The sequence below is a fragment of the Ictalurus punctatus genome, chromosome 14 (genome assembly GCF_001660625.3).
Source record: "Ictalurus punctatus breed USDA103 chromosome 14, Coco_2.0, whole genome shotgun sequence".
In the NCBI taxonomy this organism is placed as follows: Eukaryota; Metazoa; Chordata; class Actinopteri; order Siluriformes; family Ictaluridae; genus Ictalurus; species Ictalurus punctatus.
In genome coordinates, this window is record NC_030429.2 from 15815707 (window position 1) to 15827789 (window position 12083).

General features: G+C 39.0%; 1 protein-coding gene across 2 annotated transcripts in view; it reads left to right on the top strand.

The window, feature by feature from the left end:
* Window positions 1-2010: 2010 nt before the first annotated feature.
* Window positions 2011-12083, top strand: part of LOC108275431 (proprotein convertase subtilisin/kexin type 5) — a 62758-nt gene continuing 52685 nt past the window's right edge. The window contains exons 1-5 of one of the 2 annotated variants that reach the window (XM_053685504.1): window positions 2011-2348; window positions 6576-6779; window positions 7581-7649; window positions 7806-7848; window positions 11602-11747. In XM_053685504.1, coding sequence (XP_053541479.1) covers window positions 2144-2348; window positions 6576-6779; window positions 7581-7649; window positions 7806-7848; window positions 11602-11747 — 667 coding nt within the window. In that variant the 5' untranslated portion in view covers window positions 2011-2143. The remainder of the gene's footprint in view (window positions 2349-6575; window positions 6780-7580; window positions 7650-7805; window positions 7849-11601; window positions 11748-12083) is intronic. The other variant, XM_017486246.3, reaches the window with a different exon arrangement.

The following is a 12083-nucleotide window of genomic DNA, read 5'->3' on the forward strand; positions in this document are numbered from 1 at the left end:
AAAAGGCAGTTTTCAAAGATAATACCCATTTCAGTTCAGCTGTGACACATTTCTGTTCATGGTGTTTGGGGTCCAGCCATAGATTGATAAACCACTTCTGAAAAGCCTGTAGCTCCAGCAAGCCAAAGTGTATCCCTAATGCAGCTGCCATTAGCAATCCTAAAATCTTTAATAGATGCCGTTATAACATATACATACACACAATAACATCTGCCACATGTTGGGGTAATGGCATGAGTAGAATTCTTAGTTAATCTAGCTTCAGGACAGTGATTTAGGTGGCTGAGGTTCCAGTGAGACCAAGACTTATAATGTGCTCAAGGAGGGTGGAGTATGCTGATGTCACTGGCCAAGTGGTGGTAGAGAGAGGCTGAGGACTTTGAACTGAAATTGAAATGCCTGTCCTTGGAACACCACCCTTAAATTGCATCTGTATTGTAGGGTGATAGGGACATGATAATAAGTGTTTTGCAGATCCTCTGACAAGAACCAGTCATATGTTTGTACTACCTAACCCATGGTATTGGCAAAAGGCTCTCAGATGCCAACCAGGAGTGCATGATTTTCCCTGCTGTCTAAGGCAAAGGATGAAACCCTGGTTAGTGTTTTAAACAGAACCAGACATAAAGGTGTCATGTGCAGGATCTGTTTGGACCATGCTGGGTTCTTGGTTCTGAGACCTGTGCTGTCCTATCCAGAAAAAACGTGTAAAGCTGCAGATAAACAGAAATCCAGTTAATTTAGCAGAAATAGCAATGAACAGCACGTGGTATGACAAGGGAACACAATTATAGCACAATATTCGGAGGAGGGAGAAACTGACTTATAATTTAACAAACAAGGCAGTGACGGTATAATACAGGTTAATAAGAGAACATCATCTCGAAGCTAATGGATGATAAGGAGCCCTAAAATGTTCTATGAAAAAAATTATATATACAAAATATACAAAAACACACTTACCTATGTAATAAAGGGGCAAGGGTGAGAGGAGTCTATCCCCAGCTTTTGAGGACAGGAGACCTTTAGCTCTGACCATGGTCATAAGCTGCTAAGTGGATCATACATATTTCATACATGTGGCAAGAGGAAGAAGAAGGGGGTGGCTGATTAACAGCGGAAATTATGCATCATATATTACTAGGTCACTTTGTTGGAAGTTTTGGCATGTGAGACCTTATTAAAGGAGATTAAATCCATCCATCCATTAATTTTCTATACTGCTGATCTTACACAGGGTCACAGGGGAGCCTAGAGCATACCCAAGGGAACTCGGGGCACAAAGTAGGGGACACACTGGACAGGCTGCAAACCTATCGAAGGGCACAATTGCACACACATTCACACACCTAATCACACACAATTTAGAGATGCCGATCAGCCTACAGCGCATGACGATAGACTGGGGAGGAAACTGTAGTACCCGGAGGAAACCCCCAAAGCATAGGAAGAACATACAAACTCTGAAAGGGCTGAAATGGGAATTATTATTCATAAGGTAGCAATTACTTTATTAAGAAACATCGAATTTGGATTCGATGTAATCTAAGAGACATTTACAGTACTAAACCCTAAGCTTAAGAAGACAATTGAATGAACTATAAATTTTACACTTCAGAGCAATGCTCTACTCAGTGGTCTACCTGCTAATTCTATTGCTAGGTTGCAATATATTCAAAACTCTGCGGCTAGACTTCTCACACATACCAAGCGCTCAGCTCACATTACTCTAGTTAACTAGACCTTATTATTGCTGTTTTAGTAGTTAAGTAGACCTTATTATTGCTGTTTTAGTAGTTAAGTAGACCTTATTATTGCTGTTTTAGTAGTTAACTAGACCTTATTATTGGTGGTTTAATAGTTAACTAGACCTGTGATGGGAAATGATTTTTTACAAGATCACAATCATAATCTCTGTTATGCAACTAAGGTAGAGAATTTTAGATAAATGATACATCACAGACTACAACATTTTCTAAAATGCAGTGTGAATGAAGCCGGACTCTAGGTGGCCCCTCAGTCCCTCTGTCCCATCCTCCGTAACTCGTTTAGAGAAGCAGGGTTTGTTAAGAAGCCGGACCGCTGGTATTAACTCACACAGCGCCGCTTACGTTTGTAAAACCGGGATTTCTGCGCACTGAAAATGCGTTTCAGAGCTTCGCAAAAGATGAAAGCTGTTTTAATACAGTTTTTAGTATTATTACTGGGTTGCCTTTTTATTTCTGTACAAGCAAACGTGTCGTGTCCCAGTGGACAGTTTGCTTTTAAAAACCGCTGCGTCTTGTGTCATCCCACCTGCGCCGAGTGTGAGGGCCACGAACTCTTCCAGTGTACCGCATGTGGCTCGGGTAAGTCATCATCCACGCATTTCTTATAAAATATCTCTCAGTGTGGCAGGTGTTATCCCTGCAAATAAACTTTTAAAAGTTGTACACGGTGCTAAACTCTTCTGCGCATGCGCCCGAGTCTTCGAGGTGTTTTTTTCTCTTTAACTAAAGGGCACTGATTTTCTTTCCATGCTGTAAACGGTATTAATATATATCTTTATATCTTTTCTTCACTGTTATAACCAACTGTTTTATCGTTTAAATTTAAGTGAAAGTTAAGTGTTTTAAAAGACTCGTTAAAGGTATGCTGTGCATCTTTGAAGTGGTCGGTAGCAGGAGGCTAATTGGTGTTATCCGTCATTTGTTATACTGAAGCTTACACACTTAGCAGACTTTCCAGAAGGACTGTTTTAATTTCCCATGCCACTGATCAGCATTATGATAGTGAGTCACTTGCTAAATTCCTCCACATGTATTTTTAGTTGTTGGAGGGGGATGTATGGGGGTTGTTGCCTCTGGGTTGGAGGGAAAACACTATTGTATGTATCCACAGGCGAAACAGTGAGAGCACTGCTGAAAAAACCACAACAGAAACCCTCATAGAATTTGTAATGGTTATAGCGGGAATTGTATTGGTTTGAATGGAAACTATAATGGTCCCTGTGGGTTTCTACTGGTAATTTGGTGCCTTCTGTGGTATCATGTTATGTCTAGTGGATACCGTTAAGGGCCAATAATGGTAATGGGAATTGTTTTAATGGTTAGCTGATGGTTTGTAGTGGTATTTGTAGTGGAAACCAAGCCACTATTAGCTACAAATTTATTTATATAATCTTCTTTATTTAATATTCAGTTTTTCAAAAAATATAATTTCCCCCGTGGGATCAGTAATGTCTGTCTATCTAGCTATCTTTCATTGTGCCAGTGATTGTCCTAATGTAGAGAAATAGTGGTAGACGGGTGTTAAAGGAGTAGAAATGTCCAGGTTTTGTCCTCTCTAGCATTTACTCAATAATTCTTATCCTTATCTCAGTCCACTGCATATGTAGCACAGTGAGAAGAATTTAACACCTTTCATTCACCTGGGAAAAAGCTGATTATTCAAAATTCACTCATAATGAAAGTCTTTTAAAAAAAAAAAAAAATTATATATATAAACTTGCCTATACAGATCAATGCAGTAAAAATGATTTCTGGTTCTGTATACTTCCCCTGAGGATTTACATTTTTACATGATCAAACCATCACAACTCTGAATACCATCTCTGAATACAAACCAGATGCAGTAGATGGAGTTTAGGTTGAGCAACTTAGAAGTATTCCATTAACAGTTCAGCTAATAGTAAACAGAGAACCATTGTAAGAGTCAGAGCCTTCAGGGTATCTGATACTTTAGTATGTGCTGCTGCTCAGACTACCTGTCTTCCCCTGTTCTTTCCTGTACAGTCCAGTTATGAATAGAAAACTGTAGATCAGCTACAGTTGCAATCAAAATTATTCAACCCCCATTGCAAATCAGGTTTATTGTAGAAATTTACAGACTCTCAGCGGTTTGCAATGAACAAATCAAACAAAAGCAATTGAAATAGTTCAACACAACAAATGCTTCAAGTGATTTCCCCAAATTCAACTGAAAATGCAACTTCTCCAGTTCAAAATTATTCAACCCCCTGAATAGAATCCCTCACAACAGCACAAATATACAAAACAGGTGTTGTCTGAAGCACAACTGATGCAATTAATCAAGGGCTTCATTAATTGCACCAGGTGTGCTTGAGATATAACAGGAAATACCTGAACTGGCTAGGGGCAGAGAAAGGAATCTATCAATGGCTGCAACCAGATTTCTGAGAAGGCCGGTTGTGAAAAACCCTCGAATGACAGCAAAAGACCTGCAGCAAGACCTGGTGGCAACAGGCACTGAGGTTTTAGTGAGCACAGTAACACATGTACTTAACTCAGAAGGTTTCCATGCCAGAACTCGACATACACCTCTTCTGACCCAAAATCACAAGAATCGTCACCTCAAAATCATATAAATAAGCCACAGAAGTTTTGGGATTCTGTTCTGTGGCACGAAGAAACAAACTGGAACTTTTCAGCACAGTGGATCAGCGGTATGTCTGGAGGAAGAATGATGAAGAAAGAACACTGTCCACAGTCAAGCATGGTGATGGCTTGGGGCTGCTTTGCATCCTCCGGCACTGGAAACCTGCAGCGTGTGGAAGGTAAAATGGATTCATTGAAGTATCAGGAAATCCTAGGAGAAAACGTCATGCCGTCTGTGAGGAAGCTGAAGCTTTGGAGTCATTGGACCTTTCAACAGGACAGTGATCCCAAGCATACCTCAAATTTCACCAAGGTTTGGTTGCAGAAGAAGTCCTGGAAGATTTTACAGGGCCATCATGGTCATCTGACTTGAACCCCATAGAAAATCTCTGGTGGGATTTGAAGAAGGCGGTTACAGCACACAAACCCAAGAATATTACTGAACTGGAGGCCATTGCTCATGAGGAATGGGCAAAGATTCCTCAGGAATGCTGCCAGAAGCTGGTGTCTGGCTATGCATCTTGTTTGCAGCAGTTCATAACAGCAAAAGGGAACTCTACTAAGTACTAAAGATGCTTGCCATGAAGGGGTTGAATAATTTTGAACTGGAGAAGTCATTATAAATTGCATTTTCAGTTGAATTTGGGGAAACCACTTGAAGCATTCGTTATGTTGAACTATTTCAATGGCTTTTATTTGATTTGTTCATTGCAAACAGCTGAAAGTCTGTAAATTTTGACAATAAACCTGATTTGCAATAGGGGTTGAATATTTTTGATTGCAACTGTATTTAACACTCATTCAGTGCTTCAATGTACTTGACTTGTGAGTCATATTTGCTTAAAATTACCAAGGATTAACAGCCACCACACCCAGCTAGTTGCCCAAATAGCCTTTAAAAATCTTTATAGACTTTCAGTACTGCATATGGCCTTGGTATAGAAAGACCATCAATATCTTTATTGATTTATTTTGCAGTCTTCTTCAATGTTTTATGAAAAAAAATTTGAACCAAAACAGCAATATAATGAGAATTTTTGGATCTATTGCAGACTGTTAGACACTGGTAATTTGACAGTACCTAATTAACTCAAGTAATATAACACTTAATTGAGCTGGTTTGGAATTTAAAATATATTTTCATCTTTTTCTGAAATTTATATAACTCTTTATCAAACATTAATCACATGTAATAGATTCAAAATAGGTTTTCCTAAATTGTGCATTCCCATGGTAAATTATAAAATGGAAAGAACCATACAGAGTTCCACAGGAATTGCAGCAGATTCACAGACCAAATAATGGTGGTCCTCCATTTCCCTTCAAGAATTTTTATCCTGTTAGGAGCAATCAACAAATCTGGAAGCCCTAGTGTGTCTAGCAACACAGTTTGTAAGCATGGCCATAGCTAACTACCAGCACAACCAGGGCTGTGCTTCTTCTGCCTTTTAGTCTCTAGAAGGCTTCAAGAACTGCCATTATTGACATCCTTCTTCAGAATGACTGCATAGCTTCAAGGCTTTCTCAGATACCCCAGCATGCGTTCGCTGCCTTTGGCCATACATTAAGGCAACTAAACAACACCACACTGCCAATGACATTCACTCTTGATTACCCTTGTTTACTTATCTTCCAGTCCTGGCAAAGTCTGCCAGACAGAGAACCCCCACTGTTGCTATTTAGAGAAAACTTCATGACTGACACAGACAGTTGACAACATTGGGGTTTCAAAAAAATCAAGCTCCTTATTTGTTATTGCCAGTTTTATGATTCCCTTTTAACTGCATGTTTAGTTTTCAGTGTTGAATAATGGCAGTTTCCAAGCTATATAAAATAATGTAGGTGTTTGTGTGTTTATGCTGGTGCTTATTTCATTCTGTGAATTTGTGATCTTTGTCATTTGGCTATGGCTGTTTTTATAGCACTTAACCCATGTGATGGCAGGGTGCAATTTATTAAGCACATACTCCACATACACTGCAGGGCCTATGAAGGCATTACAAAAGAGAGCTTAGGGTGTGGCTAGATGCTGCCCTTTAACAACAAGCTATGATTGGCATTTTATCCCTGTCTCATTTTAACTCTTGAAAGAAAATCTGCCACTTTTCTCACATTGATTTAGGTCATTTTATGGCAACAGCCTTGCATCATTGAGTAGGCCCATATTAAATATTAACTGGACGTTAATGAAATTTCCAGATGAGGATGGGAGGGAGCGCTTCCTGTACCAAGGCCACTGCAGAGCCCACTGCCCGCGGGAGTTCTACCATGATCGAGCTCAGTACACCTGCCTGCCCTGCATTGCCAACTGTGAGATCTGTGTGGATGGCAACATCTGTGCCAAGTGCAGGGAAGGATATAAAGTCCAGAGTGGCCTCTGTCTGCCAGTGCCATGTGGTGTGGGTAAGAGTTTTGTTTGCATCTATGCTGAGTTGAGTAGGGAGAAGTCAGGTAAATTGGCCAATCAGGTAAAATGGGCCAGATAAGGTTTGAGCTCAAATTCTTTATACTTTGGTCTTGTTGAAATCTCGTTTCTGATTGGTCAGAGAAAGTTGATTAATTTCCTTTAACAGGTCAACTCTGACAAGTGGTTTCACATCATGATTGCATCATGCCGTTGATTATTTACCTGTACCTGCCTGCCATGTCATGCTTTTATTACATAGCCAGTTGCTGCTAATAACTCATTTAAAAAAATGATCATCATTGTTTCACTGTCAATATTGTATGGTCTTTATAGTAAAATATAAATGAAGTATAGCTCATGGGACATTTTAATGTAATAAAATGAGAATATGTTCCACATTAGGTGAACAGGTGGCCCATTTTACATGATCACAGTAGGACTATCTTGGAATCTTTCATTTAACAATTTAATAGCTCTGAGTCTTATGACTTTTTGCTAATTGAATAATTTCAATTTAGATTAATAAAGGAGACTGGACTCATTTTGAAAATCATGCATTATTGGGTTGTTGAGGATATAAGTAGGCCAGTTTACCTGATTTAACCCTGTGTTACCAGTGAAGGTATTCAGTATTTTGCTTGAATTTTCTATTACCTGCTATCTTGCATTTCTATTGATTTTCTATTATCTCATAAGTGTAAAAATCATTGTTCAACAGATTAAATTGGTTTGTATTGATGCTTCTTGTACAGGCAATGCATTCTTTATTTTTAACCAACTCTACTATTGTATTACAGGTCAGGTCCAGGATCCAGGCTCAGGAGAATGTATTGACTGTGAGACTGGCTGTAAGACCTGCTCTGCTGGTAAATCTGACAGTCCTCACTCTCGCTTATTAAAGCAGCACTATTTAAATTAAACACTTATGATAATATAGGTATTCCTCTGCAGGTGTGATGTGACATAATCATGCATAGTTTGAAATGTTTTCTTGTCACTGATTACTCTATTTCTTATTCCAGATGACCCAGAGTACTGTAAGAGCTGCACAGATGGCTACTTTCTGTGAGTTGATCTATTACTTTTCACAGTGTCACAAGTAACTTACTGATATATCATACGTGTTCATATGAGGTGTGTTATTGACTAGGTGTTTATGTACAGTACTTTACTGTTATCTGCTGTATGGAATACACGGACTGTGCTGCATAGGCAAGCGAACAAACCACTGATTGAGCTTCTACCTCATGTTATGGACTTTTACTGTTGTGTGTTTCAGGTTTCAGGTTTCCATTGGCACATAGTCAAGCCTGGTTACCCAATATCAAAATGGCTCATTGTTCAGCCTTTACCTGCCTTTTAGAGGTCTTCCATTCTCTCTGATTCTCTCATTACAGCTTTCTCTCTCTTTCTTGATCTGCCTGCCTGTCTATCTTTTTCTCTTCACTTTTTCTGTGTGGTTTGGAGTCGTCAGAGTTTTCACTAATGAAGAACCAACATTCCACATGCTTCCCTTGTGCTTGCTCTGTTGCTGTGGAGGTTTGTCCACTCACATGGTTTACTTAAATGTGAAGAAACCAGATGAAAGGACAAAGAAGACTTTTTTCCAGAAGCACTGTGTCATGCAATAATTCATTTATTGCCCTTTCTGACAGATGGATGGATGACTTTATTAAGCCCCAGTGGCGAAATTAAGGTGTCTTCACAGCCAGGTACATTAAGTACAGTCACAATACAATATAAGAAGTAGAGTACAATACAATAACAATATAATTTCAATTAAATACAATTAGTACCACTGAGGTAGTGCGTATAGAAGGAGGTATACAAATATAGTGCGGATGCATTGCACAGTTAAAAACTTCACTGTGTGAAATAAGTGGATAAGGTGCAGAGCGGGAGATAAGACGGATAAGTCCGTAGATGAATAGATCCCATATAATTTATAAATATGATGAATGTAATATAGATATGGGATATGAAGAAATGATGCACCAGATATATAAATATGATTATAAATATGATAAATATTATTATATATAAATGGAGTGTGGAGTGCAAAAGTTGAGAGGTAACTTAGTCTAGTTCCTGACCATAGGTCTAATGTGCACAGATGGATTCATCTAACAAGGGCAGGTGAGGTCTGACAGGGGTAGATGAGTTATAAAGTTTGATTGCACCAAGCAGGAACGATTTCCTGTAACGTTCCTTAAAACAGCGGGATTGAATAAGTCTGTTCCTGAAGGTGCTCTTGAGTTTATCTAGTGTATTGTGAATAGTGTATAGTCATTGCTGTATTTAAGAAACATGAGCCACAAATGCATATTGCCATGGGCAAGAAATGTTGATGCACCATATTCTTCAGATAAGTATTTGCACTTGGAGATTCCTCCCTCTAGTGTTCTGTTTGTGTGAGTCCATTGGAGATCTGTGTTCTAGAACAGCAACGATGGATGTGCTGGCTGCTCTTACTTTACTAATTCCAGCACCACAGCAACACAGCAGGAGGTGCCAAGTAATACTGGAGTCTTTACCCATGGTGAAGCGAAAAGATCAGACATTAATTCATGCTTGAAGCTCTCCCTTCTCTCTAGTCTAATCTAAATATGAAACCATCTGTAACATTGTCTTGTATATGACTTTGCTGTATTGTGAGCTGCACACATTGCAATCTTTCATGTGACCTCTGACCTGTTTTGCAACACAATAGCCAGAAGAACGATTGAACCGTTTCAGTGAGTGTAAGGATGAATTCTTTCAGAATGCTACATACAGTCATGTGAAAAAACAAGGACATCTAATGGAAATTGTGTTTATTTATTTATTTATTTATTTATTTATTTATTTATTGCATATTTGGACAAGCAAACATTTGATCCTCTTTGAAACTGTGCCTGTTAATAAGGGTGATACACTCTATCAAATAACACATAAAATTGACATTTTGTAGTAATTTTCACAATTTAAATGAACAAAACAGATTGGTCAAATGGAAAAAGAAAGTACACCCCTACATTCATTACACCTTCAAACCTATAAAATTAGAACCAGGTGTTCATGATTGAGTGCCAGTGATTAGAACCTGCTTACGGAGTGCAGGTGGAAGCTGTCTTATTTAAACCCCTCTCATATTTAGTGTCTGGTGTTCCCTTTATTATTGAGGTGTGTTGTGTCATCATGCCAAGATCTAAAGAGTTGTGTAAGGCCTTCAGAAAAACATTGTGGATGCCTACGAGTCTGGAAAGGGATTTTACAAGCTCTCCAAATTATTTGAAATACATCATTCCACTGTAAGGAAAATCATCTACAGATGGTGCAGATTTCAAACGACTGCCAATTAGTCCAGGACTGGCTTTCCCAGCAAATTCAGCCCAACAGCAGACCTTCTGATACAAAAAGAAGTCTCCAAGATCCCTAAAATTTCATTACAGGATCTGCACACTTATACAATCAGAAAGAGATTGCAAAGATTTGACCTGCCTAAGCATATAGACAAAGACCAGGCCTTTTGACATAATGTGCTCTGGACAGATGAATCAAAGATAGAGTTGTTTGGCCACAGTAACAGCAAACATGCTTTTCAGGAGAAGCACCTCATACCAACTGTGAAGCAAAGTCGTGGAAATGTTATGGTTTGGGGTTGCTTTGCTGCCTCAGGGACTGGACAGCTTGCATTCATTGATTCAACTATGAATTCTGCATCCTATCAAAGAGTGCTTGAAGATAATATGTGGCCATCTGTCCAAAAGTTGAAGTTGAACCGAAAGTGGACATTTCAACAGGATAATGATCCTAACCACACTAGCAAATCCACCAAGGAATGGCTCAAAAAGAAGAAATGGTGGGTTATGGAATGGCCTTGTCGAAGTCTGGATTTGAATCCCATTGAAATGTTGTGGGGGGATTTGAAACAGGCAGTACATGCAAGAAAACCCTCAAATATCTTTCAACTGAAAGAATATGGCATGGAAGAGTGGTCAAAAATTCCAGAAAGCCTGGTGTACAATTATGCAAAATGCCTACAAGAAGGTATTTCTGCTAAAGGGCTTCTGAGGCCAAGGGTGTCTAGGGCCAATATCTATTGATATTTTTGTTGAATAAATGATTGAAAAAGCTTATTTTCCTTGTGGTTTTGTTCAGGTTTACCAACTTTATTAATAGGCACTCTTTCAAAGATGATCAAATGTTTGCTTGTCCAAACATGTCAAAAAAAGCCAACAATTTCACGTGACTGTACATTTCTCTGCTAACCAAATTTTTGATTATGAGACTATGTAAGAGGTATACAGTGAGGTGAACAGTGAGAACATTTTCATGCTTTGAAGCTTTACTAAGTGTAGTGCAACAGGTTTGTTGTTGCTTTGTAGGTGTTCGTTTGCTCTCCAGTATGTGGGTGGACTGTGTTCTCTGGTTATTGTTCACCCAGTTCAACAGGCTGCCTTAGGCATCTCTTTGTGCTGTTCATCCTGGGAGAGAAAGGAAAGATCTGGAGTGGAGTGCTGGCCATTTGACCTTTAAAATAACATTATTCTCTCTGCTTACTGTTTAAAGAGAACATTTAACCTGCTCATTTTATTCCTATTATTCATGGTGTAATATGTATATCTGATTAACTCCTTATAGTCCTGGCTTCTTCTTCTTCTTCTTCTTCTTCTTTTTGTAATCTTCAAGCATTTAATTCAGGAATTATTGAATATCTACAGTGAACCTAATGGAAATAAGGAAATGTGTTTGATATGGTTCCGCTTAGTGAAGATTTAAAATGGATTATTGTGAGGTTTGAGCCATAAAGGTTTATCATCAATTCTCTGTGTATAGGTACAGGCACCAGTGTCGCCATCACTGCCCCCAGAGGAGCTATGAGGAGCCAAGTAGGGGTGTGTGTCTCAGCTGCCCAGAGTCCTGCTTAGACTGCAGGAGTGAGACGCTCTGTCTGACATGTCAGACAGGCCACTTTCTCCACAGTGCGTATTACATCCACCTGAGTAATTTTACCCATCCCCTTTTCTCTCATCCATTATGTCTATCTGTGCTTTAGCTATGTGCGTTGTAACCTTTACTCCTAGTACCTTTATATGACTTCACTAGGCAGCAGGCAAGTATATAAGTGTGTGTGTGTGTGTTCATGATGTTAGAGTGAGCACAAGTGCATTGGGGTCATGATATTCATTTGACTTGGAAATCTACACCTACAACTGAATGCAAACCAGCAAAATGCAAAGTGTGAAATCATGGTTCAGTGCTGTGAAAGTATAGCAATGCAGTGGCACTCTAAATCATGCAATGAATGTTATGTAAAA